The sequence below is a fragment of the Nicotiana sylvestris genome, chromosome 10 (genome assembly GCF_000393655.2).
Source record: "Nicotiana sylvestris chromosome 10, ASM39365v2, whole genome shotgun sequence".
Lineage (NCBI taxonomy): Eukaryota > Viridiplantae > Streptophyta > Magnoliopsida > Solanales > Solanaceae > Nicotiana > Nicotiana sylvestris.
In genome coordinates this window covers 95,418,328-95,445,675 of record NC_091066.1, presented here as the reverse complement: position 1 = coordinate 95,445,675, position 27,348 = coordinate 95,418,328, and the positions used below count along the sequence as shown (strand labels likewise).

The 27,348-nt window shown below is 35.9% G+C and overlaps 1 protein-coding gene and 1 pseudogene across 1 annotated transcript; both read left to right on the top strand.

Moving 5' to 3' along the window:
* Positions 1–1,337: 1,337 nt before the first annotated feature.
* LOC104242643 (serine/threonine-protein kinase AFC2-like) lies at positions 1,338–5,196 on the top strand (annotated as a pseudogene).
* Positions 5,197–9,302: 4,106 nt separating this feature from the next.
* On the top strand, positions 9,303–9,935 carry LOC138879694 (uncharacterized). The gene is made up of 2 exons (XM_070159324.1): positions 9,303–9,377; positions 9,453–9,935. Exons 1-2 carry the CDS (start codon positions 9,303–9,305, stop codon positions 9,933–9,935), a joined length of 558 nt encoding a protein of 185 aa, XP_070015425.1.
* Positions 9,936–27,348: the final 17,413 nt, after the last annotated feature.

Below are 27,348 nucleotides of genomic sequence, written 5' to 3'. Positions count from 1 at the left end.
ATATTTTGCTCCAATCACTTGTTTATGTGTTTCATACATAATTGAACATGCATAATCTATATCTAATGACCTTTTTTAATATGTACATTTGTTTGGGTCTGCTGAGTTCCTAAGGAACTCAGGCCCAAGCCCAACACTGCTGTATTTTTCTGGAAGTCTGAAGTCAATTGTAGCTGCATCTTTTATTGTTGGGCTAGCCTTTTTGAGGCCCAAATACAAAAGTCCAATCTATTTACCGTAAAAATGGTAATAACAATTAAATTTGATTTAGTGGTTCTAAAAATATGTGATCTATTTTTATGCGAGTTGTTAGGCAATTGATGATGTGAAAGACTTAGAAACGAAATAAGAACTTAAGAACGAGGTGTTAATCAAACTGAATCGCTGTCTATCGGGGCCTCGAGCTTGCCTATCCGAGGGCCTTGAGGTCGATTCTGAAGCTCAATTGGGAGCTATCGAAGGCGGTCGGTGGTGGATAACAGTTATAAATAGATCAAGGGTGGCTCTTTATGGTCAATAATAAGCAATAAATGATGAATAATGAATAGAATCACAATAAATGCGGGCAATAAATGAAGTAACAAGATCAAGAGAATATGTTAGAGAGCAAAGAGAATGTTCTTGTATATTTAGTATGGAGCAACAGATGTTTACAAAATGATAAGGATCCCCTTTATATAAGAGGGGGAACCCCAACATAGTATTACAAAGATATGGAGATGAGACATCTAACTAATGCCAAGATACAGGCTTAGACTAGCCTGACAGATCATGTCGGTTCCAGCTTCACGCCTTGGGAACTCCCCATTTTCTTTCCGTAACCGTCGACCTCATACAGTCCCGAGGTCGAGCGTCGATGGCTCTCGAGGGATGAAACTCGACCGTAATTTCGAGCCTTCGCGGTGTCCTAACGATGGAAAATTGGACCCTCCGATTTTACCGTAGGAAGGCCATCGAAAATTGGAGCCTCCAATTTTTACCGTGATTTCGAGCCTTCGGAGTATCTTGGCATCTAACTAATGCCAAGATACAGACTTAGACTTTACAAGATCATTCGGGGTGTCCTAATGATGAACTTTATTATCTTGATTTTGGGCCCGAGCTCAGCACGGATTTTGAAGAACTAGTATATATATATAGTAGTTATAGGAAGTTAGTAGCCATCAAATGATAGTGATTTCCGAAAATGAAAAAATAATTAAATAAAAGGCAAAGGCTTGAAAGCCCAAAAAAAAAAAAGGCAAAGGCCGTATAGAGACACGTGTTCGGTCTGGATTTCATGCTAACCGACTCTTCGCATCTTGTAGTAATAGATAATGACAATCTAGGGTTTCGTGTTCCACCATACGCGACTTCTTTCTACATCTCTCATCAAGTTTTCTCTCTCTAAAACTAAGACTTTTCTCTCTCTAAATTTTCTAGCTTTTCTGTAATGGAAACGGAACGTGTGACCGAGTTCCCGATGACCCATCTGGATCGTCGTCCAAGAAAGAGGGCGCGTTTGGGCTGGGACGTACTTCCTGAGCAGCCTAAGGTACAAGACCTGCTCTCATCAATCTGTTTATTTGTTTGCCTTTGTTTTGCTAGATCTGATCAAGATTAGGTTCCTTTTCGTACTAGGTATGGTGAAAGTTCAGTCTTTTTGTGTTTTCTGCTATATATGGTGTTATTACCGTGGCTGCCTCTGTTTTTGGCTGGATTTTATGTTTCAGGGTCTGATTTTGTGTGCATCGGTGGGGAAAGATTCCGCTGGTTTTTTTGTTCTATATGATGTGTAGCTTAAGTTGTCCCGCTGGTTCTTGATGAGATTTTCTAATCTTTGAATATCTTTATGAATTCTTATGGTTTTTGCTGATTAATTACGTGGGGTTCAATTTTTTGAGAATTGGTAATGTGGTTTATGTTTTTAACTGTTGCATATTCACTTGAAAAAGGTTAAGTGTTTAGAGGCATTTACCTTATCAAAAAAAAAGGTTAAGTGTTTAGAGGCAGATCCCGGACTTAGGAGTCAGTGGATTTGTAGTGGGTGCAGTCTAGTCTATATTATTTATGTATATAGAAGCACACTTATACACAAATTTTAAGTTCTTTGGTATATGTATAACATGATTGAGGGCTGGCAATATTTTTATATATTTTGCTGATGAATTGTGAAGATATTTCAGGTGTATTGGTTTTTCCCAAGAGCAGAGCATTCTGCTTCTCTCAATATGCTGTATGTTTTTGTATTTATGTAAATTTCCCTTCCTTGGATTTCCTAATAACTGTTGTTTGCTGTTAGCTTTATAGTTAGTTCCGGTTCAGGTTTTGTGGGTATTGAAGAGGTAGATTAAAAAATTAGTTCTATTTAAAAAAATGTGAATGGAAATCCTGTGTGTAGGCTCAGCTAGAATTGTTTTGTGGACAAGCGTTTGGGAATCTGACAAGCCATACGACTTCGAGGCAACCTACAGACCTTACTGGTACACTGGTTGTTAAGGGGCGAAATGGTTCTCCCCCATGGAGGAATGATGACAAAGGCGGGCATTATACATTTGAGCTTGGAGAAAATTTAACATCACGCTGTAATTATCTTTCACCACCACCAAAGAATACTATTTATTATTTGTAAGCCGTGGTTACTCTGACATGAAAATTGCTCAATACACTGTCATTTTACTATGAACTGATGCACAAATAGCAAAATTGAGATTATCAGTTTTCATCATTTTTATTTACTTCCCTTGTTTATTGAGGTGTCTTACCAATTAGTCTTGTTTACTTTGCTTCAAACTAAAAAAAAGGGTTTACCAACAAATGCATATTAGTAATGGTAGCATTTCTTATGAATTTGTTCCCCGTTATAATCTTTATATAACTTCTGATTTTATTTCAATGTAGACAAAATCCACAGTAAAATGGGAGAAGGTACTTTTGGCCAGGTTCTAGAATGCTGGGACCGTGAAAAGAAGGAAATGGTGGCCATTAAGATTGTTCGGGGCATTAAGAAGTATCGTGAAGCAGCTATGATTGAGATTGAAATGCTTCAACAGCTTGGTAAACATGACAAAGTTGGCAATTGGTGAGTGTAGCCCCCTAATTGTACTTTTACCCTAATAATCCATGTTCTTGACTCACTCGTGGGATTTTGTTATTTTTCAAATGGTTGAACTGGTTTGTTCCTTGCAGTTGTGTGCAAATACGGAACTGGTTTGACTATCGTAATCATATCTGTATTGTAAGTATATACTAGTTGACTTGAAGGATTAATTTTCCCGTTGACAAATGTTCTGGGGATTAAGATTGTGGATGAACTTAAATGGTTTGAACAGGTCTTTGAGAAGCTAGGACCAAGCTTATATGATTTCCTACGGAAAAACTATTACCGCTCATTTCCCATTGATCTTGTCCGTGAGATTGGCAGACAACTCTTGGAATGTGTAGCATGTGTGTAATAAAAATGCTTTATCACCTTTTTGCTTCTTATCATACATGTAATTTTAAATAGTAGCTTAAAATTTCTTTTGTAAAATTTTGCCTCACTATCATGGCCAAAACTAGGCATATAACTTATGCTCATGATAGGACAATCTTGCATTTGCTGCTTTTAATTCTTGCATAAGTTGATTTTTCAAATAATATGAATTCTTCTGAACTTTCAGTTATGCATGATTTGCGTCTCATCCACACTGATTTGAAGCCTGAAAACATTCTGCTTGTCTCCCCGGATTATATTAAAGTTCCTGACTATAAGGTAAAAATTGGACGCTGTGGACAACTTGGAACTATTTTGTGCTTGGTTCCGCACTTGCAATGGTGGATGGTTAATGTTTTTTTTCACTATTACCTAAAGTTTTCTTCAAGGTCACCTACAGATAGTTCTTACTACAAAAGAGTTCCAAAGTCAAGTGCTATAAAGGTAATCGATTTTGGGAGCACAATATATGACCGTCAGGATCAGAAGTATATTGTATCAACTCGTCATTACCGTGCACCAGAAGTTATTCTAGGTAAGAATGTCTTTGCATCTTGAAGATATCATAGCATTTTGTGTCTCTCTGTTGTTGCTTGCACACTTGTTAGTGTGGTGATTGCAAGTATTTTAATTTACTTTCAAGGTCTTGGATGGAGGTACGCATGTGATATATATGGAGTGTTGGCTGTATCCTCGTGGAATTATGTTCGGTATGTTCTTTTCCTTTCTCATGGATAAACTTTGGTTTGTGTATTATAATATATAGGTGTAGGAGGTAATAAGTTTGTGTACTTGGTTCAGGGAGAAGCATTGTTTCAAACTCATGAAAATCTAGAGCACCTTGCTATGATGGAGAGGGTACTTGGCCCCCTTCCTCAACACATGCTAAAAAGAGTAGAGTAAGCCCTCAGTTTGGTCTCTCGTGAAAGATTTAACCACAGCTTTGCGGAAGTTGTTAATTGTTTCCTTGTTATAATCAGCCGGCAAGCAGACAAGTATGTGAGAAGGGGACGTTTGTACTGGCCTGAAGGAGCATCATCCCGTGACAGTATCAAAGCTGTGTTAAAGCTTGCTCGCCTTCAGGTAACAATGATGATAATTTGTAGGCTGTAATCTTATAAAGGGTTGGTAGGTGGACTAATTTGCTAACTAGCAGTTGATGTGACTACTGTAGAATATAATTATGGAGCATGTGGATCATTCAGCTGGAGATCTTATTAATCTCTTGCAAGGACTCCTTCGTTATGATCCATCTGAAAGGTTAACTGCTCGTGAGGCCCTGAGACATCCTTTCTTTACGCGGGGTCATCTGAGTAGGTAAATTGGATTGCACTTTATCCTGAAAGTGCGTGCTCCTCACGTGATGCCTGGTTAATTTGCTTTTGGACAATCTGATGTAGTGGAGGGATTCGTGCCAGTTTCTTATTGGCAGTCTTAACGTGTTGGCGAGGCCCCCATGTAGATACTATTCATTTATATGTTTCTTGCAGTTGGTGATGCAAGTCTGCCGATTTTGTGCCTATATGTATATTAAAATTGAGCTCTCAGAATATACCTAGTATGTAGTTAGATTGAAAGTTGGCGTGCTAGAAAAGACTGGAAGCTTAACTGAGTATATATTTACCCTGTTTCCATAATGAAATGTGTAGTTGAGCATGGTGCATTCGGGCCTCCGATGATGATTGACAGGTAATGGATAATGTAATTTTATGATGTTCATATCAATTAACCTTGTTGGCACTGGGAGATGTGATAAGGGGATGGCAGTTGCAGGCAGCGTTTGCTATGATGAAAACCGAAGACCACAATAAAGGTAAAATGCGTCCTCGTGTTTCTTTTAATGGAAACATAGTAAAGGAAAGTCAAAGACCTTAAGCGAGATTTATATTTTGTTCATGAGTAACAGGTGGAATTGAAAAAACTTTAACACGCATTTTACTTGTACTTAGAATTGACTCTTTTTCTGTCACGATTGTATAATCTTCTGAACAGGAAAATAATAAGTTTAGATTTTTTTTCCTTGCAAAGGTCCTACCCGCCCTAAATATTTTCTCTTAATATTTATTTTTCTTTTGCTCACAATTTCATCGTTGAAGTTTTTTTCGTTTCTTTTACTAACAATAGAGGCATTTTATTCACAAGTGAGTAAGGAACTCATACAAAAAGAGCGACAGAGGATTGGAACTGTTTTTTTAAGCATTTCACCAGTGAATAAAGAAAAAGACCATAAAAAGATGTAATGCGATAAATTTTAGGGAAAATTTCAAATAAGAACAATTGGGATCCTTACTTTTTAATTTTATAGCTCTTATTTTAATTTATAACTAACTAGCCCAAAAATAATAGGTTAAGATTCAACATTTAACTCTGATAGGTTCTTAAAATTACTATTTAATTTTTAAAAAAGATTGTTTAAACTTTTAAGTTAATTTTCGAATCAATAATTGTAACTCAAATATTAGTTCAACAAATCAAATCCATTTGGGTGGTGAAAATTAGATTTTTAACAAGCTTAAATATGTGGGTTTAGATTTCGAATTTGATTTTGTGAGAAATTTGGAGTGTGTATTATTTAGAATTGTTAGAAATAGTAAAAGGAGGTTGTATATAAAATTTGAAATCATTTAATGGAGATTTGGACTGATTTTGAACAAGAATTGCAACTGAAAATCGTGGAAGAAGTTCGTCTACAGACGCTTGTATAAAGGTGTATAAAAGTGTATAATAGTGTATATATACACTCATATACACTATTATACAAGATTATACATAATTATACAAAAAACTGACTTCGTCTTATTCCTTGCGTTTTTTCTGAAATTTAACTCAAATCTTGCTCAAATCTACTCCAAATCACTTCAAATTTAAATATTGAACTCCTTTTGATATTTTCGATCAATTGGAATAACATCCATCCAAACAACTAACAAACTCAAACAATCTTATTTTTGAAAGCAAAGCTTTGAATGATCTTTGATGGTGGATGTTGAATTTTCAATTTTCTTATTGCAACCAGGTGACACAGGGGAGAAGCTGTAATGGCAGACGACCCCTTGAAATATATGTAGAAGATGTGAGAATAAAAGACAGTGAAAGCAATGATTTTGAGAACATGGATTTAACTCCATAGCTTTTAGAAGCAATGGTTTTGAGAACATAGATTTAACTCCATAGCTTTTAGAAACAATGATTGTAAGAAACATATTTTGAATTTGCTAATGCTTTCAAAATATGTACAATATAGGCTAGGTCGGGTAAAACTTAAAAATATGGGCCATTTTTTGTTATGGTGTGAAGTTAAGTGTATTTTCTTGTAATTCTTTCTAAATTTTACGTGCAAGTGAAAATAAAAATTCACATAATTAATGAAGGAATATTTTTGGACACTGTTTCGACTCGTAGCAGAACTATATTTCAAATTGTTAATGACGATTATGTATAATTCAGAAAATGACTCCATAGTTACAAATGACTCGCAGTTTGTAATGGGCTTTTTCTCTCAAATCGTGAGAGCGGTTTCCTCCTAGTGGGATATTCATATTTTATTTTAAAGAAAACTACCTCTACCCATGAATTTTTCACCCACGTTTCACATGCATCTCCCTCTTTGACTGCTCAGAAACGACCACTTTAATCTTATTCAAGCACTACCTTCTATAATACTCCTCAGTCAACCTATTTCCTTTTTGATTCGTTCCAAAAAGACTAAACCCTTTTTAAATTTGGTAACAATTTAGCTTAAAGTTACAACTTTACCCTTAATGAGAAGCTTTTATAACCACACAAATACTCTGGGTCCCATTTGAACTTGTTTAGGACCACAAATTCCAAAATTCTCCATTTTTTTCTTAAACTCCGTGCCCAGTCAAACAGGTTCACATAAATTGAAACGGAGAGAGTAATATTTATGTTTCTCCTTTGAAAAACAGAACAAGTGTATTCAATACAATAAGCAACATCTGCAGCACAGCAGAAAACAAATTGTGCAAGTTCAACTCCAACTGGAGTGTATGACTGTGATCAATGGCGGATGAACGGTTACACAAATTTGTGCTTACTGAAGAGGAAAAGGATGCTATATCAATTGACTTTCTGGATATTCAGCCAAGTATGAACGATTGCGAAGCAAGCTTGTTGGGTAAGGTAATCTCTGATAAAAAGGCAAATTTTAATGGAGTTAATAATGCGATGCATTTAGTTTGGGGAAATCCAGTGGGTCTGCAGATTAAAGAAGTTGGATGGAATTTTTTCCAATTCATATTCAAAAATAAGGAGAGGATGGAAAAAGTATGGTTTGGTGCACCATGGTTATATGATAGATACCTCCTTCCATGGGAACCAGACTTGGAAAGCTACTCGCCGGTTTTCAAAGTATGCAACATGTGGAATCAAGTTTGGAATATTCCTCTTCACTGGATGTCTATGGACGTGGGACGTAAAATCGGGCATGCTCTAGGAGGGGCAATCGACATTGTAATTCCAGAGAATGGAAGCAGAGAAGGAGCACACATGAGACTTACGGTTATGATGAATATTAATAAACCAATACTAGGGGAAAACTGATAACTCTCGGTCTCGAAACAGATGAAAATCTTCCTTATGTTTGCTTCTATTGTGGTATGCTTGGCCATAATGAAAAAGCATGTGTGCAGAAGGAGAAAGATATAAGAATGGGTAACATAAAAAAAGATCAGTTTGGAACATGGCTTAGGGCAGAAAGTTATGGGTTTTCATCCGAAAATATCAGGCGCCAAGGAGGCAACAATAACAATGAAAGAAACACTTGGGTTAGGAACGACATCGTTAAAAGAGCTGAAAAGAAAAGAGATGTAGGAACCAGCAGAAACCTTCTAAACTTGGAAGAAGGGGCAGATTCAACTGATTCACAATATGGCAAAGGAAAGGATGATACTATGGGCGTCGGGCAACAAGATTCAAGGGGGATTGGAAGAGAATGATACTACACCACAAACTAAAAAAGATGTTATACTCCAATTGGATCAAATGGATGCGACAAACTATGGTTTGGGTGAGAAACAATTTGCTGGAGAGGATTATGTTGATGGGAAGGGTGTGAAGACATCACAAATCATAGAGAAAGGGCTGGAATCAAAAGGTTCGCAAGAACTATCGAGCGAAGAGCCTTTTTTTGACGACACTATAGGAGGACGAGAGGCGAGAATGTATTATCAGCTATCTAAACTTAAGGGATTATATTGATGAAGATACTTTAAGACAGTATAATGCAGTAGCCATAGAGCAAACCGGAACTGTTGCTGCTACTTCAACTGACGGCGTCGAAAAGATGAAAACGAGCAGTGCACAAGGTAGTGAAAATCAGGTTTGTGCGGAATCCTCCTTGAATAATAATATGTCCAGCACTCATCTTATAAAGAATTCTTCAGATATTAATAAATTAGATGCATCTTCTGAAAAGATCATGATTTTTAATGTGAATGAGCAAGGAAAAAAATTAAACAAACAGTGGAAACGTTTGGCCAGGAAGAATACTATTTCTGATGAAAGCCAAGGAGAAAACCAAATGGGTATAAATGAGAAAAATCTTGTGAACGTTGCTGTGATAGAGGAGTTGTTAGCAACTGACATGGAGCCAAAAAAACTAAAGCAAGTGGTGGAGCGGGAAGCCAGCCCGAAATAATGGCTTCCCTCAACAAAACGAAGATGATGGTATGGAATTGTCGAGGCCGCGGGGGGGGGGGGGGGGGTCAGTCTTTGACAGTTCCCATTCTTAGGGAGACAATGAGGCTCCACTCCCCAAACTTGGTGTTTTCATGTGAAAAAAAAAAATAGAGCTGCTAGAGTTCCAAGATTACAAAGACAAATTGGAATGGCTAACTTTCAAGTAGTTGAGCTTGTTGGACTATCGGGTGGTTTGTGCTTGCTTTGGTCTGATGCTATTCAGGTTCGTCATTTTTCTTCATCTAGTTACTTTATTAAAGTTTTAATTAATGATAGAGATCATGAATGTGAATATTAGTGTATTTTTCTTTATCTAAGTACCGATAGAGTTACCAGAAGAAGACAATTTGATGAACTTGTAACTAAATATACTAAATGGGGTTCCTCTTGGACTATTGCTGGTGATTTTAATAATATAATTGACGACACGGGAAAAATTGGAGGACGGGCGAGAGAATCTTGGTCCTTTAATGATTTTAAAATTTTTATTTGGAAACTAAATGGAATTGATTTAGGTTATAAAGGAAAGCCATGGACTTGGTGGTGTTATAGGAAAAATGAGGGTGTGATTCAAGAACGACTGGATAGAACTTTAGGATCTCCTCACTGGAGAGCTAAATTTGATAATGCAAATGTTATTCATGTTGAAACTGAAGCTTCAGATCATGTGGCTCTTATTATTTCTACCGAAACTAGTCTTGTAAGAAAAAAGAAAAGATTTTACTTTGATAAAAGATGGTGTGACAAGGAGGAAATCACTGGCATGATTCAGAGAGCTTGAAATATTAATAATGTTAATGGGTTTGAACAATCAAAGTTTTATTTTAAGTTAAAAAATTGTAAATGTTCTTTAGTTGCTTGGTTAAGGGGTGGTAATGGAAATTCTAGGAAAAAAAATCTTAGGCATAAAAAAGATGATTGCGGAAGTTAGGGAAAAACCGAGTGGGCTTGATATGAATAAACTAAAAATGCTAAGAAAGGATTTAGACAAAGCATATAAGGATGAAGAAATTTATTGGGAACAAAAATCTCGAGCTTTATGGTTGAAAGAGGGAGATAAGAATACATCCTTTTTCATTTTGGGGTAGAGAATTATTAAAAAAGGGATTAAGATGGAGAGTTGCTAATGAGACGAATATGTATACTTGGAAAGATCCTTGGATTCCGAATGCTACAAATTTTAGACCTTATAGAAGTATTGTTAACGATAATTTTGACCTAAAAGTGACAGAGCTTGTTAATTTAGAATGTGGAAAATGAAAATTGGGAGAATTAAATAGACTATTTTGTGAAGATGATATAAATGCTATTTTGACAATACCTTTATCTACCGCTACTTCTAGAGATAAATTAATATGGCACTATACTAAATCTGGTAACTATGAAGTTAGATCTGGTTATTATACTGCAAAAAATATAAGCAAACAAGGTGAGAAAAGCAGGAATATTGCTCAATCTAGTTGTCACTCTTTCCCTAAAGCTTTTTGGAACTATTTATGGGCTATGAATATTAAAAATAAGCATAAACATTTCCTTAGAAGATGTGTGCTTAACACTTTACCAGTGAATATTATTCTTAAAAAGAGAATGAATCAGTGTTAATGGTGCTTGTGAAAGATGTGGCTAAGAAAATGAGACTATAGAACATATGCTTTTTAATTGTCCTGAATCTAAAATAATATGGAATCTGAGTCCTGTTAATTGGAAGGACATTGATGGTATAACTGATTTCTCTATATGGTAGAATGATAAGATTAAGAAGGCAAATAATTGTTCTGACTCTGCTATGGTGTTAAATTTGTCAGTAATCATAATGTGGCATATTTGAAAAGCTAGAAATCTTTGTTATTTTAGTAATGAAAAAGTGAACCAGGACATGGCAGGACATGGCCATGGCACGTGTCAGGACGTGTCAGGACATGGCAGGACGTGACCATGGCACGTGTCATGACGTCGCAGGACATGGCAGGGAGGGCGTGCCTATGGCACGGCGTCACACCAAGTACGGTGTAACCAGGAGATCGGTAAGCAGTGGTAATAGCATGCAACAGCAGTAACATTGCAGTCCCACGGTAGTCCCAGCTACCAAAACTTCCCGAACTACATTAACCTGATTCCCCTTTAGCCAGGGATATGTAGGAAACCTTTGAAGCAAAGGTTCGGTTAAATCTTTTTCAAAAAATGCTTCACACGGAGTGCTCGGATGGGCAAAAATCGTTGCAAAAGCATTGTTTGACTATAATGAATTCACTAAAATAATGCTTGCTAACTTACTAAAATAACAAGAAAGGACAATTCAAAATGGATGGAGGAAAATATATATTTTCTCTAATGCAAAAGGGATAGTTGATATGTTGAAGAAAAGCGTGAAGGCTTCTTGGGATGTTGAAGTGGCATGTGAAGATATTTGGAACATGACTTCAAACCTTGAGCATATTTCTTTTGTATATATTCCTAGGATATTTAATTTTGTTGCTCATAGCTTAGCGCAGTGCTCAATTTCTCTAGTACATGGCTTGTCTTGGGAAAGTATATTCCCAAGTTGGATTGTAAATGAGGCTGTACGCTCCTTTGGACATATCTCGTCGTCTTAGATATTAATAGATGAATGGTTGCGAGGAAAAAAAAATGACGATTATGTCGTGCCCTAGTAAACGTAATATTGTCGCACAGATAATTACAACACTGGGTTAAAGGGAGGGGAAATAAAGAAAGAAAGAAAGAAAGAGAGTTTCAAGTTACGGAGTCCTATCGTCTTTACTTTATTTTCTTTGTCACGTCCACAGAAATGCACGCTCCCCGCACCACATTCCTTCTATTTGTCGAATACGTTCTCTTTGTCTATTTTGAAAAATTAAAGTGTACGAGTAAACTATTTGCATTGAAGAACTGAACATTAGAAGGTGGCTAACATGACAAGACCTTGTTACATCAATGGAAAACTATGGAACTAAGATCAATCAATTCAAGTCATGTACGCGTGCCAGCACGTCTGTTTTTTCAACTGGGGTTACGTGTCACCTAAAGTTTTGCTAACAATTTTTTGTGTTAATTCCCAATATAAAGTTTAACAGAATCTATACTGCAACTTCAATTTAAAAAAGAAAAAACATGACATGTAAAAGAATCTTAGGAATTCTCCTTATTGTATTATTTCAAGAATATATACATGTAAAAGTCATTCTATCTAAAGAAAAGAAAATTAGAAAAATCCCTAGAAATTTCTACTTATAATTGTGCTAATGTATATTACATGCGCAAGTGTCTATGTAAATTAGGTGTCTACAATATATGCATTCTGTAACACTCTCTTTCAAGTTGAAACATAGATATTAATCATACTCAATTTGTTACAAAGATATTCGAACATGATTTTATAGGGAGAAATTCAAAAATAGCCAGTTTCAAAAGTAATCGAAATTTAGCCACTTTTCATGTAAAGATAAATTTGAGCGAAAACACTGTTCAAAATCCGAAAAATACGGCAGTATATTATGCTGGAGTTCCAGCATAAGTATACTTGAACTCCAACATATTATAATGGGTTCCAGGATAAGTATGCTGGAACTCCAGCATAATATGATGGAGTTCCAGCATAAGTACACTAGAACTCCAGCATAATATACTGGAGTTCCAACAAGTATACCGGTCCAGCATAATGTACTGGAGTTTGGAGCACCAGTGCTCCAGTCTCCAGTATATTATACTGGAGCCAACAAAGTATACCGGTCCAACATAATATGCTGGAGTTCATATACAAGTGCATCGAACTCCAGTATATTATGCTTGACCGGTCTCTATTGCAGCAAAATAGTGGCTATTTTTCATTGACTTGGTAAACGCTGGCTATTTTTGAATGACCAGTCCGAAAACTGGCTATACCGTGCTATTTTTACGATTTTATATTACTAGTGACTCAAGAAACTAGTCCCACCGGCATTAGATTGGGAGAATTACATCTCTTGTCACTTGGCCCAACAACCCATCAGAAAATGGCCCATGTTTGAAACCCTTAACTAGTATAGCCTTGGTTGTACATAATCTGAAAATTAATTTTCACCAGTTAGTCCACCCCTTATTTCTTCGTTCCCCTTTTTTCTTTGTTCCCCTTTTTTCTTCGTTCTTTTTCTCCTTCCCATGTCAGTCTTTGCACCACAAAATTTCTCTACTATTGTTATTCTCCTTCAATTCTTTTCTGGATTTCAATGGTTAACTAAGGATTTGAAATAAAGTCACCATTACAAGTGGTTCGAAGATTCGATTTCAGAAATTAAGTTTTCCGATTTGTTAGTTGTTTGAAATGGGTGTTGTCTCAATTGATTGGAATCATCAAGATGAGTTCAAAACTCAAATTTCAAGTGATTTGGAGTAGATTTAGGCTATATTTGAGTTAAATTTTAGAAATTGAGTTTTACGATTTGTTAGTTGTTTGGAACGGCTGTTATCTCAATTGATTGGAATCATCAAGATTAGTTTAAAACTTAAATTTCAAGTGATTTGGAGTAGATTTAAGCTATATTTGAGTTAAATTTCAGAGGATGCCCAAGGAAGAAGAAGAAGAAAAACACGTGAAGTTCCATTGATAGGATTCATTTGTATAATAATGTATAAATAGTATATAATAGTTTATAAACACAACTTATACACTATTATATCCAAGGTTGATACATTAGGTATTTGGTGAATTTCTCGCATTTTCTTCTTCTTCTTCTTCTTCTTCTTATACACCTATATACATAGTATATCAAGAATATTTTCATTATGTGATTATACATCTTTATATACTTTTATACAACTATATACATACTGTACCTCTTTGTATAAAAGTGTATAAGCGTCGCTGACGAAATTTTTGTACAATTTTCACTTGCAATTCTTGTATAAAACTAGTCCAAATCTCCAACAAATAACTTCAAACTTTGTATACAACCTACTTAGACTGTTTCTAATAAGTTCAAACAATACCACTACAAATTTCTCACAAAATCATAATCGAAATTTAACAAGATTAGCATTAAAGAAGATGAGATTTTAGGTTTCTCGTGTCTGTTTTTGCGTTTTACAATTGTGATAGGTATGTATAAACCTGAAGATATACAAAATTTAAAATAATAAAAATAGAGAAGTATTGGTTATGGAAGAAGGCACGAATAAGTGTTGACTGAATGAGGAACTGATTTTTCTTTTCAGTTTTTATTTGCATATGATTCTTTTTCATTAATTAAATTAAATATTTATGGGTGAAAAATGAGGAAAGAGCTACAATAGGGGTATGTAGGAATAAATGAGATTGTTATAATTAGAGGGAATGAGAAAAGAAAAGATCTTATTGATATTTGGCTACACATTTGCAAACTTGTAATTGAGCTAAAATAGTGCAAGGTCAACTTATGGAGTGCATTATTCTGTATTTTTGTCATTAAGTTTTCTGATTTGTTAGTTGTTTGGAATGGGTGTTGTCTCAATTGATTGGAATCATCAAGATGAGTTCAAAATTCAAATTTCAAGTGATTTGGAGTAGATTTAGGCTATATTTGAGTTAAATTTCAGAAATTGAGTTTTACGATTTGTTAGTTGTTTGGAACGGGCGTTGTCTCAATTGATTGGAATCATCAAGATGAGTTCAAAACTTAAATTTCAAGTGATCTGGAGTAGATTTAGGCTATATTTAAGTTAAATTTCAGCAGGATGCTCAAGAAAGAAGAAGAAGAACACGTGAAGTTCCATTGATAGGATTCATTTGTATAATATTGTATAAATAGTATATAATAGTGTATAAACATAGCTTGTACACTATTATATCCAAGGTTGATACATTATTTACAGGTATTTGATGAATTTCGCACATTTTCTTCTTACACCTATATACATAGTGTATCAAGAATATTTTCACTATGTGATTATACATCTTTATACACTTTTATACAACTATATACATGCTGTACCTCTTTGTATAAAAGTGTATAACATTGTATAAAAGTGTATAAGCATCGCTGACGAAATTTTTGTACAATTTTCACTTGCAATTCTTGTGTAAAACTAGTCCAAATCTCCAGCAAATAACTTCAAACTTTGTGTACAACCTACTTAGACTATTTCTAATAAGTTCAAACAATACCCACTCCAAATTTCTCACAAAATCATAATCGAAATTTAACAAAATTAGCATTAAAGGAGATGTGATTTTAGGTTTCTCGCGTCTGTTTTTGCGTTTTGCAGTTGTGATAGGTATGTATAAACCTGAAGATATACAATTTTTTTTTTTTTTTAAAAAAAAACAGAGAAGTATTGGTTATGGAAGAAGGCACGAATGCGTGTTGACTGAATGAGGAATTGATTTTTCTTTTTAGTTTTATTTGCATATGATTCTTTTTAATTAATTAAATTAAATATTTATGGGTGAAAAATGAGGAGAGAGCTACAATAGGGGTAGACAGGAATAAATGAGGTTGTTATAATTAGAGGCAATTGAATTTTTTTTTATTGATATTTGGCTACACATTTGCAAACTTGTAATTGAGCTAAAATAGTGCAATGTCAATTTATGGAGTGCATTATTCTGTAATTTTGTCCATTAGATTTGTTGTTCACTTAGAGATATGAACCATAGTTATAAACTCCCTTTGTTTAATTGAGCATATAGGTGTCGCAGAGTAAAACCAACATTATCACTTAGTCTGATAACATGGTACAACAAAAGATTTGAAGGAACAATATTTAAATGTAGGTGATTGAACTTTAACATCACATTGGACATACCATAGGAAAATGAGAGGTGACAAATTAATATAAATGTAGACAACCATGCTAATAACATAGCGGAAATTAAAGGTGAAATAAGAGAACTGGACAACGAATTTAAAGACATATTTTATTTCTTCTTCTTGGGGTAAATAGAAGACAAAGGTAGCAATCAAAATGATTAGTTTTACAATTTGCATCTTATTATGATCATAAGACTTCCAACTTGTTATGATAGGATATTTTACTGCAGGTTGATTTATAATTGTAACAACCCGACTAGTCATTTTGTGTATTTGAGCCTCGTTCTTTTGATGCTTCACACACGTGTAATTGTAATTTTATGACTTATGGGGTTGGTTAGTTTCGCTCCGGAAAGGTTTTGGGTTATTTGTTCTTATGGTACTTGGTTTAGAAGCCTAATTGAAAATGTTGACCAAAATTTGACTTTTGCGAAAACAACCGCAAAATAGTGTTCTGATGGCTTCGATAGGTTCATATTATGATTTTAAACTTGGGCATATGTGATGAGTAGGGATTTTAACTACTTATTTGCGCCCTTTTACTTTCGTTTTAGACCAAAATTGCTTAAAGGTATTCCCGAAAATTAATGAAATATGCTTGCTTGCAGGTGTATTGCAATATGAGCCAAAGAAATGAAAATCAACTCAAGAAGGAATAAATTTGGACAAGGACCAAAATAAGGCTAAAAGGGGCACAATGTGGACCGCACTAAAGTGAGTGCGGCCGCAGAACCTATGGGCGACAACTGACAAAATTTCAAGGCAAAATGCGGACCGCACAATTCTAATGTGACCACAGAAGAGGAAGTTCAGAGAATTGTATTTTTTGGCCATGAAGAAGTGCGGACTGCACCAATATTGTGCGGCCACATGATGTTAGGTGCGGTCGCACTCATAATTGTTCATGCCGCAGAAGAGAAGAATAAGAGATCCATGTTCCAGTCCAAGTTCAAATGTGGTGCGTAGGCATCGAATAAGCCAGTGGACAGGTGAGAAAAGATTGCAAAGATTACATCTGCCGGAGATCTACCATTGGACTTGCTTATGGACCCAGCAGCACATGCAACACCAGCAGTACCCGAGGTACCAGAGGCAGCAATCGGCCAGTTGCGACTGCCTACACCGTTGATGAGATGATCCAGGTGCTCAGCAACCATGTTATCCCTCAACCAGGTGATGATGAGATACATCTAGAGGAGACAGAGGGTGCTGCAAGATGCCATGCAGACTGAGACTACATAGGAAGTTTTCTTAACTCTCTACCCTTCCCAGTTCTTATTTTTATTAAGCATTGGGGACAATGTTTATTTTTATTCGGGGTGGTCTATTTTGATTGATTGACATTGATATTGGCCTGTAATAACTCTTATACCATTTTTCTTTTATCTTTATTTTTCCTTTGGTATGTATATATTCTTCCCTTTCGTTTGATCTATATATTCAATTTCTCTTATGTATATATTCATTTTACTTCAATTTATATATTCGTTTATCTTGCTTTCCGTAGTTTATTTCGTAGCTTCTTTAGTTTGTCTTTCTTAGAGTATAACTTCTTATTTACTTTAGTAGTTTCTTTTGAATTTGTTAGCTTCTTTTTACGTTTGAGTGATCAATATGCCTTTGGTTTTTTTAATACCACGGTTCTTTCCAAAGGTAGATTTTGTGTGAACCGGGTGGCTCTTCCCGACGATGGATGGAGTGACAACCTTCTTAAGGGATTAAATCCTTTTTATTTTATGTTTAGGCAAATATGTCAGTAATGAATAAAAGGGTCTCAAGCATGCTTCACTTGGTACCAACACATTTACCTACGACCTTATGGTTATGTTACTCCCCGAACCTGGGGAGACATGGCTGGCACTCGGTGCCGTAGCTGGCCCGAGTGAATGACTTTGTAACTCTTTTTTCTCTTTGTAACTATCATGGACCAACATGGCCACAATTCGTAATGTATAACTATAAGTAGGAAATACTGTATTACTGAACAATTTTCCTTAAAACATGAATACATATGGGCCGTCAAAGCCTCTGACATACTGTACAAAATGAACCTTTGTCTACAAAGCCTCTAAGATTATTTGACATCAAATGGAACAGGGTGTCGGCCTACCCATAAGGTTATAGCAAAATTCTGAAACGATGACTCATAGACTCGGCTGCACTCCGAATGAGGTGGAGCCTTACTGATCCTTCACTGAATGCCAATCTCGTCTACTATGATAGTTCGTCAAACTGATTATCTATACCTGCAAGCATGAATACAACATCCCCAACAAAAGGACTCCAGTACGAATAATGTACCGAGTATGTAAGGAGGAATTGAAACATAACATTAAGTCAACATTAATTAAGGACATGGAAGAAACATGGAGTAAAGGATTCAACCTGTACATCTGGATAGAGTTGTAAATCATAAAATATTTATAATGTCATGCATATACGGATAAATGTCATGTAATGCATATGTTTGTACGTACATAACATCATCAAGCCTCTGAGGGTATCCCATCATATCATCTCGACCACTGTGGGAAAATCATTAATGTATACCAGCTGATAAGGTGGTGGTGCGTATATAACGCCATAACCTTCCCCATATCCCATATACATATATATACATATATATATGCGTATATAACGCCATCTGGTCATGGGTCAATGTGCATGTATAAATGCATGAAATGCATATGAAATACGTTAATAAAATCTCTCGGTACATCATAAGACCATTATGCTTCTGATTAATATCATGAAATAAACTTTACCAACTTATGTATTTTTGAGACCCATGAACGGATGATAGAACAATATGACACATGGGAGTATAAGAATATACACATCTCTAGCATTTCTACGATTAGAGTAATTTATGAAAGTTGTTGTCACGACCCTAAAACCGACCCGGTCGTGATGGCACCTATCGTGAAACTAGGCCAACCGACACAATTCTCGAATTAACCATTATTCAATAAAAGTCATTTTTAAGCCTTTAATTAATCAATTATATCATGATGTAAGTCTAAATGAACGGTGCAGAATAAATACACTAGCATGACATCGGGGTGTCACAAGTCACGAGCATCTACTAAGGTCTGAATACAACGAAAAGTCTAAATTATACTAAAAACAGTCTGAGGAAGATAAGAGGGAGAAGATCAGGGGCTGCGAACGCCAGGCAGCTGCCTTGCTAACTTAGATGAACCTGCCACTGAGTAATCAACACCCGCTACCGGGTTCAGAAACACCTGAATCTGCACACAAGGTGCAAGGAGTAATGTGAGTACGCCAACTCAGTAAGTAATAAAACGAAATAAATACTGAGTAGTAAGAAAATACATAATCCACGTCATAACGCCACATTGAGTACAGTATGTCTCCAAAACAGTACAAAAATCAATTATCTCATAAATTAAGCTTAGTTTTAGTAAAACCTTTTCTTTTTTAAAAAAGAAAAACTTCTTTCAATAGTTTCAAACGAGTGATAAAACAATGAGTAAAAATGATAGAAACGTAAACAACCCCTCGGTCAAAAACATGTACCATAAATCGCCCCTCGGGCAAAATATCAACGGAACCAGCCCCTCGGGCTACCTCATAATCACTCGTAATTAGCCCCTCGGACACAACATGAATAAAGAACTGCCCCTCGGGCAAAACATGGATCAAGGACAGCCCCTCGGGCAACAACATGAAACAACAACAACAGCCCCTCGGGCAATATCACATCTCACACTGGGTACCCGCGCTCACTAGGGGTGTGCAGACTCCGGAGGGGCTCCTACAGCCCAAACGCTATAACAAGCCATCTCGTGGCATAATCAAACTGGCCCTCGGCCTCATAACAAGCCACCTCGTGGCGTAACAAATCAGGCCCTCAACCTCATAATCATGAATCAGTAACAACTTGCTGCGGCGCGCAGCCCCATCCCATAATATCTTGACAACACAGGCTCTCGGCCTCACTCAGTCAGACTGCTCAGCCCAAAATGTCATTTAAAATATCAAAACGGAGTAAATACGGCTGAGTTATGAAAATAGTAGAATACAACATGACTGAGTGCAAATATGAAGTCAAAATAGTGAGGAATAGTAGTAAAAATCCCCATAAGGGCCCAAAATAGTTGGCACGAGGCCCAAATATGGCATTCAGCCCAAAACATGGTAATACTTTCCAAAACACAATGATATCAAATAGTTTTCAATCAAATACGCGACTTAACAGTCATACGGGATGGACCAAGTCACAATCCCCAACGGTGTACAACCCCACGCTCGTCATCTAGCATGTGCGTCACCTCAAAGTAGCACAACGATGTGAAATCCGGGGTTTCATACCCTCAAGATAACATTTACAATCATTACTTACCTCAAATCGGTCCAAACTCTAGCCCGTGATACCTTTGCCACTCGAATTGGCCTCCAAATGCTCCAAATCTAACCAAAATCAGTATATTATCATCAATATATACTAAAGGAACAAAGGCCAAGCAAAAATAATTAAATTAACTCAAAAATCCCGAAATTGGCTCAAACCTGGCCCTAGGCCCACGTCTTTGAATCCGATAAAAATTACAAAACAGGAAAACCCATTTGCTCACGAGTCTACCCATATCAAATTCACCAAAATCAGACATCAAATGGCCATCCAACTCCCCAAAATCAAACCTTCCTTCATTTTTCCCAATTTTCACCCCAAATTCCCAAATTAAATAATAAGAATCAAGACATAATCATGAGATTTAACCAAATTTGAGTGAAGAACACTTACCCCAATCAATCCTCTGAAAATCACTTCAAAAATCGCCTCAATCCGAGCTCCATAGCTCCAAAAATGGCCGAAATCCTCGAAATAGAGTACTTTATAATCTGCCCAGGCATTTACCCTATGCTATCACAGACAAACTAATGCGATAGTGAAGCATAAATTTTCCAGCCTTTCTTTTACCCTATGCGATCGCGGTCATTCCCCCGCGATCGCGTAGAACAAATTTTTCCAACAGCCTTCTCCAACTTTTCCGGACAACCTCTAGTATAATGGTCATAGCTTTTTGTACAAAACTCCAAATAATAATTGGTTACTTTTCTAAAAACTAGACATCAAGGGCTACAACTTTGATTTTTGGATCATCTTTATATTCCTTATAGATTGTGAGATATAAGCTTCCAAAGTCGGATCAGTGCAACAAAGATTTTACTCTATGCGATCGCGGGAAGACTTGTACGATCGCATAGCACAACTCTATTTTTCCAAATTTTCTCTATGCTATCACGGTCAGATCTATGCTAACGCACTGTACACCCCTGAAGCCAAAAATCAGCAACTAAAAATGGCCTAGAAATGGTCCGAAACCACCTCGAAACTCACCCGAGGCCCTCGGGACCTCAACCAAACATGCCGACACATCCCATAACATCATTCAAACTTTTTCCAATCTTCGAAACGCTCAAAACAACATCAAAACATCTAATCACCCTCGGATTCAAGCCTAAGAATTTCAAAACTTCCGAATTTCGAATTCGATCAAAAAGTCTATCAAACATTGTCTGAATGACCTAAAATTTTGCACACACATCACAAATGACACAACGGACCTACTCCAATTTTCGGAATTCCATTCCGACCCCGATATAAAAATTTTCACTGCTGACAGGAAAATGCCAAATTTTCAATTTCGCCAATTCAAGCCTAAATCTACCACGGACCTCCAAAATATATTCCGGACGCGCTCCCAAGTCCAAAATCACCTAACAGAGCTAACCAAATCATAAAATCCAAATCTGAGATTGAATACTAAAAGGTCAAAACTTGGTCAAACCTTTAAAATTTAAAGCTTCAAACTGAGAATTGTTCTTCCAAATCTATTCCAATTATCCTGAAAACCAAAACCGACGATTTACATAAGTCATAATACAGCACACGAGGCTAGTCATGCTCGAGAACTGGTGAGTGAAATGCAAAATCTCAAAACGACCGGTCGCGTTGTTACAGTTGTGCATTTGCTTGTTTTATTTGTACCGTATAGATCATGCCAAAAAAAAAGAAGGGATAGCCTTAACATACTGGTAGTTTACTTCTAATACTCAAAATTGAACGACGGAATGAGGCAAACGGCATCGAAGAACCATGACTGCCTGAATAAGGCATTGTATCTAATATACAGAACCTCCTCAGAATCTTATTCTATATCCTAAATAAAACCTCTTTAGAATCTTAAAATCAGCTCAACTCAGAATTAAAATACTTTCGACCACTATGAAGAGCTAGTTGGACATGTTGAAAACAAAAAAAGGAAATAGAAGAAAGAAAACATATATTGATCCCTAGAGCTTTACGGACATGAAGGCCCCCTTGCCTTTTGCTGATGACACTTATAATACATGAGTCACTTAATGTATTTCTATGTAGCTGCCATGTGGGGATTGGGTGAAGAAATTTTAGTATTTATCCACTTATTAGGTAATTAGGTAGTGTCTCGTTACCTGGTAATTAATCAATTACCCGCATAATTAAAAATTGCCTCAAATTACTTAAAATTCTACTTATTTTAATTTTTTATGTACTTTATACATCATACTATTATGGTCATATGATACCACATAAAATAAATACATACACTATTATTTTTATTAAAACATCCATGTAAAAACACACATTCATACCACTACATCACATACTTAATTTCTTCCACCCTATCAACATTTTACATAACCAACTCATAAACAACGTATTCTTCTCCATGTTTGCACTATACAAAATTTTCTTTACATGTCATATGTAGTGTCTTGTTGTTTTTATTGTAATAAAATGATAAGTAAGTACCTTTATAACCTATACCTTTCTTGTGTAATTTATTAACTAAAACAGTTGCAGTTCATTTACAATAGTTATTGTTAATACGTTTATATTATTACATACATTTCAATTTATTTATATTATCTTACATTCAAATTCACATTACCTCTATCACATCTCTAAACAGTTAGTTTTATAGCAATGCGCCCATAATCTCTTCTTTTACAAGTTAGCACTGATACAACGTTTTTATCATAACAATTATGTATTTGACAAATTAATCAAAAATCAATAAACATTTGTTATACCTATATGTTTTTACATAATCATTGTCATCTTTTATTTTTTTTGTAATTTTACATGCTTTTATACGTTACACTTCTTTATCTTTACACCATTAACTATCATATGTATCTCTATTAATTCCATTATAGCTTCATGTATACTTGTGTGTCATATACTTACTACTTTTTCTTGTTATTCTTTTGCATTAGTCTTTCTATTTAAATTCTTCTTAATCTCTCTCCAATAACACTAATCTTTCTTATCATTATATAACTATCATTCAAAAATCATATACTATTATTTCGTTAAAACATCCATGTAAAAATACATATATTTTTTCAACTTTTAATTTTGCTAATCTCGTATAAAGAGTACAAATTCTCGTACGCTTAATTCTTAAAATGGTAAAAAGATAACCTTCTTTTCTTGTGAAAAAATAATTTCTATTTTTACAATAAAGAAAATCTCATAAACATTCCCATATTATATGTATAACTTACCATATTCGAAAATAGTAATAATGGTAACTATCCAAAATTATACTTATAAAACTTTTACTAAAATACTCTACTTAAAATAAAATACCACACTAACATAATATTTAACGGTATCAGGGTTGTAAACTTACAGGGTCTTATAATGACATAGTCACAAATTCTCTATAATCTCATAAATGGTCTTAATCCCTTCAAGATCATATGGATTACTACGACTTATCCTAATATTAAAGTAAGGGATATAACAGGTTAAAAACAAAGTTGATGGCATAAAATGGTTCTGGTTGTGACCTTTTGACTCTTGCGTTGACTTAAACAGTTATCGAGTGGTTCAGTCGAGCCATTTGGGATTCTCAATCTTAACTAGGATTGTTGTGGACCCTCGACTCCGTCCTCTTTAGCAATCCAGTAGTGTGAGAGGTGAGGTATTGAATTGTAAGTCCAAGTACCCGTGCTAATAGTCTAGAACTTGCCCCGAATATTTTTCTAGGCGAAATTCTAAGTGTAGCTTGGCTTGAGAAATGATTGTAGGCTCTCCTTCATCCAATTTGAAATTTGAAATCTTCCATAGCCTACCAATGTGATATCTCTAGTCAACCCATTTAAGCCTAAGCCCTTTTTCTTTCAATAACCACGTTACAAGCCTTTATCCGTTTTGTAATGACCCTTTCTTGGCACCCAATTTTTCCTTAGCATTCTTGGAAAATAGTTGGCAAAAACATAAGTTCGGGGGAGAGACAAGGAGTTTGAAAGTGATAAAAGTTACAAAGAAGAGAAAGAAATGAATAAAAGGGACGGAAAAGAAAAGAAAGAAAGAACAAAAAGAAATATGCCAAAAGAAAGTGAATAAGGTAGAAAGTTGAAGGGATTCAAAGAAAATAATGATGAAAGGCATGAAGTAAATAGAAAAGGATAAAAACGAATATCATGACCAAGAAAGAGTGACGTTACGTCTCTCTAGTTCCCTCGAAGAAAAAGAAATTGACTCAAAGAGTCGGCAAAGTATGAGCCAATATAAGAATGGAGTGCTTAAGAAAAGATGAACTCATTCTATTTCATCAAGACCTACCTTGATCCAAAAAGCCTTCATTACATCCCGGAAAGCCCTACATGATTTCAAGTTGAGTGAACTTGCATTAGTGGTGATTTACATAAGGGGCAAACTTATGGTACATAGAGTCGGACTTGTGACATTCTTTTGAGAGAGATGAGCGAACTTTTCACAATCCTTGCTTTGAGCGTTACTTTCTAAAGTGAGATTTGCTAACAAAGAGTAAAAGAGGAGAAGTTTGGGATCTACAATGACCTACATGAAAGAGCGAGCTTCCTTGATGAATAAAGTCAACTCTTGATGCTCTAGTGTCACATTAGAGCTATTGTACTCAAAAAGTCAAATTATTGCATTGTTGATAATTCATACGTGTTGTGGGTAATTCTTGGTCCCAATTGATGTGTGATTGATTCACCTTAGACCAGTTGTAATAGATCTTATTTTGTGGAGGTGGAAATTACCTTATTTGCTTGAGGAAAAGCAAAAATTTAAGTTTGTGGGAGTTGATAAGTAGAGATTTTGACTACTTATTTGCGCTCTTTTACTTTCCTTTTAGGCCAAAATTGCTTAAAGGTATTCCCGAAAACTAATAAAATGTGCTTGCTTGCAGGTGTGTTGAAATATGAGCCAAAGCAATGAAAATCAATTCAAGAAGGAATAAATTTGGACAAGGACCAAAACAAGGCTAAAATGGGCAGAGTGCAGACGAAACAAAAATGAGTGCGGCCGCAGAACCTAAGGGCGACCACTGACAGAATTTCAAGGCAAAATGTGGACCGCACAATTCTAGTGAGACGACAGAAGAGGAAGTTCAGAGAATTGTATTTTTGGGCCATGAATAAGTGTGGACTGCACCAATATTGTGCGGCAGCAGGATGTCAGGTGCGGTTGCAATCATAATTATGCGGTCTGCAGAAGAGAAGAATTAGAGAGCCATGTTCCAGTCCAAGTTCAAGTGTGCGACTGCACTCAGAATTGTGCGGTCCGAACAATCAAATGAAGTGCATACGTATCCCACTTTTATGCGACCGCAGAAGACCTAGTTGACCAGTCAAGCTCAGAGTGCGGACCACACACAGAATTGTGTGGCCGCACAACCTCTGCAAGGGCATTTTGTCAGATATTTTTAGCTTCGTATAAATAGAACTTTTTGTCATTTTTAGGTCAAGTTGCATCAGTGTAGACAATGTGAGCCGTTTTTCTTTACTGTTTTGAGTAATATCGTACTAGATCAGCTTCTAAACATTAGATTTTCTTTCCCTTATCAATTATTATGCATTCTATCTTAATCTCTTCTTTAATTTCTTCATTTTTCATGAGTAGCTAAATTTCTAGCTAGAGTTGTGGCCCAACCCTAGTGTGGGTACTTAATGAGTATTTCATTTAGAGCTTGTTTGTGATTGAGTTAGTTATATTTAGCCTAGTTCTTGCTGAATTCAAGAATTAATGGTTACAAACAATGATTCATTCCTACTTGACTTAGTCTCTATTTGAGAAAGAAAGTCTAAATCTAGGAAAACTTGGCTAACAAAAAATTGGGGTGAACTCAAGAAATTGATATCCCCAATTAAGGGGTCAAATCTAGAGATAGTAAGACCCGAATTGAGCATATATCACGTGTTTTGTGCAATACCCATTTGGACTTGAGAAAGCCAAATTGAGCAAAATCACTCAAACTACCGAGAGGTATAAAGTGGGTAATTGCATGTGATTGCTATATTACAACCCCGACCAATTAAACTTGTTTTAGAGTTTACAACCAAATAGGTAACCACCTCGGTGGAAGTCACGATAATAGATCTTTTATCACTTGAAAAACAACCAAAACAAAAATATTATCTTCTAGTTTTATAATTGCAATCAATAGCTTAAAGTAGAAGTAGAAACAAAAACAAGAATATGGAAGTGAAATTTGAGGCACAACATACAATTACACTAAATATATACCTAATCCCAATTCTAACCCCTGTGGATTCGACCCCGACTTACATTGGGATTTTATTATTGCTTCGACCGCCTCACTATCTATATTTGTGGTGTGAGTTTAGGCAACATCAGTATGCCCGAAATCGAATTGGGAGGTCCCTAGGTTGATTTGACTTGTTTTGTCTAAAGTTAGCAATTTGAGGTTTAGAAGTTTTTCCAAGTTTGACCGTAGGTTGACTTTTTGGCTATCAGGTTCAGAAAATTGGTTTTGGGACTTCGAATAGGTCCATTTTGCTATTTGAAACTTGTCTTCAAAATTTGGTGTCATTTAGAGTTGGTTTGATAGGATTCGGATTCCCGGTTCCAATTCTAGAGGTACTTGAGTTTTCTTTTGAAATTCATGCGTTTTGATGCCCGATTCGTAGTTCTAGATATTATTTTTGTGTTTTGATAGTGGAGTGAGTTCGTATGATATTTTTGGACATGTGTAGATGTTTGGTTTGGAGCAGAGGCCTCGGGTGTGTTTCAGACGTGTCTTAGATTGGATTGAATTCAGTTTTGGGTTGCTGGTGTGCTAGCGCTGTAGTTATCCCAATAGCGAGCACCAACCTTGCAATTGCGAAGTGAATAATGGGGGAGCAGGTATAGCAATTACGATGCCCCACTCGTAATTGCAAAGATAGGCTAGTCTGGGTAGGATCACATTTGTGATGGGAACATAGTTCGCAAATACAGACCCGATGTCGCATTTGAGACGGGAACACATTTCGCAAATACAAACCCGATGTCGCATTTGCGACTTCCCCTTAGGCTGTCAGGTGCCGCAATTGCAAGGCTTTCTTTGCAATTGCTAATCCAGTGTTGCGATTGCGATATCT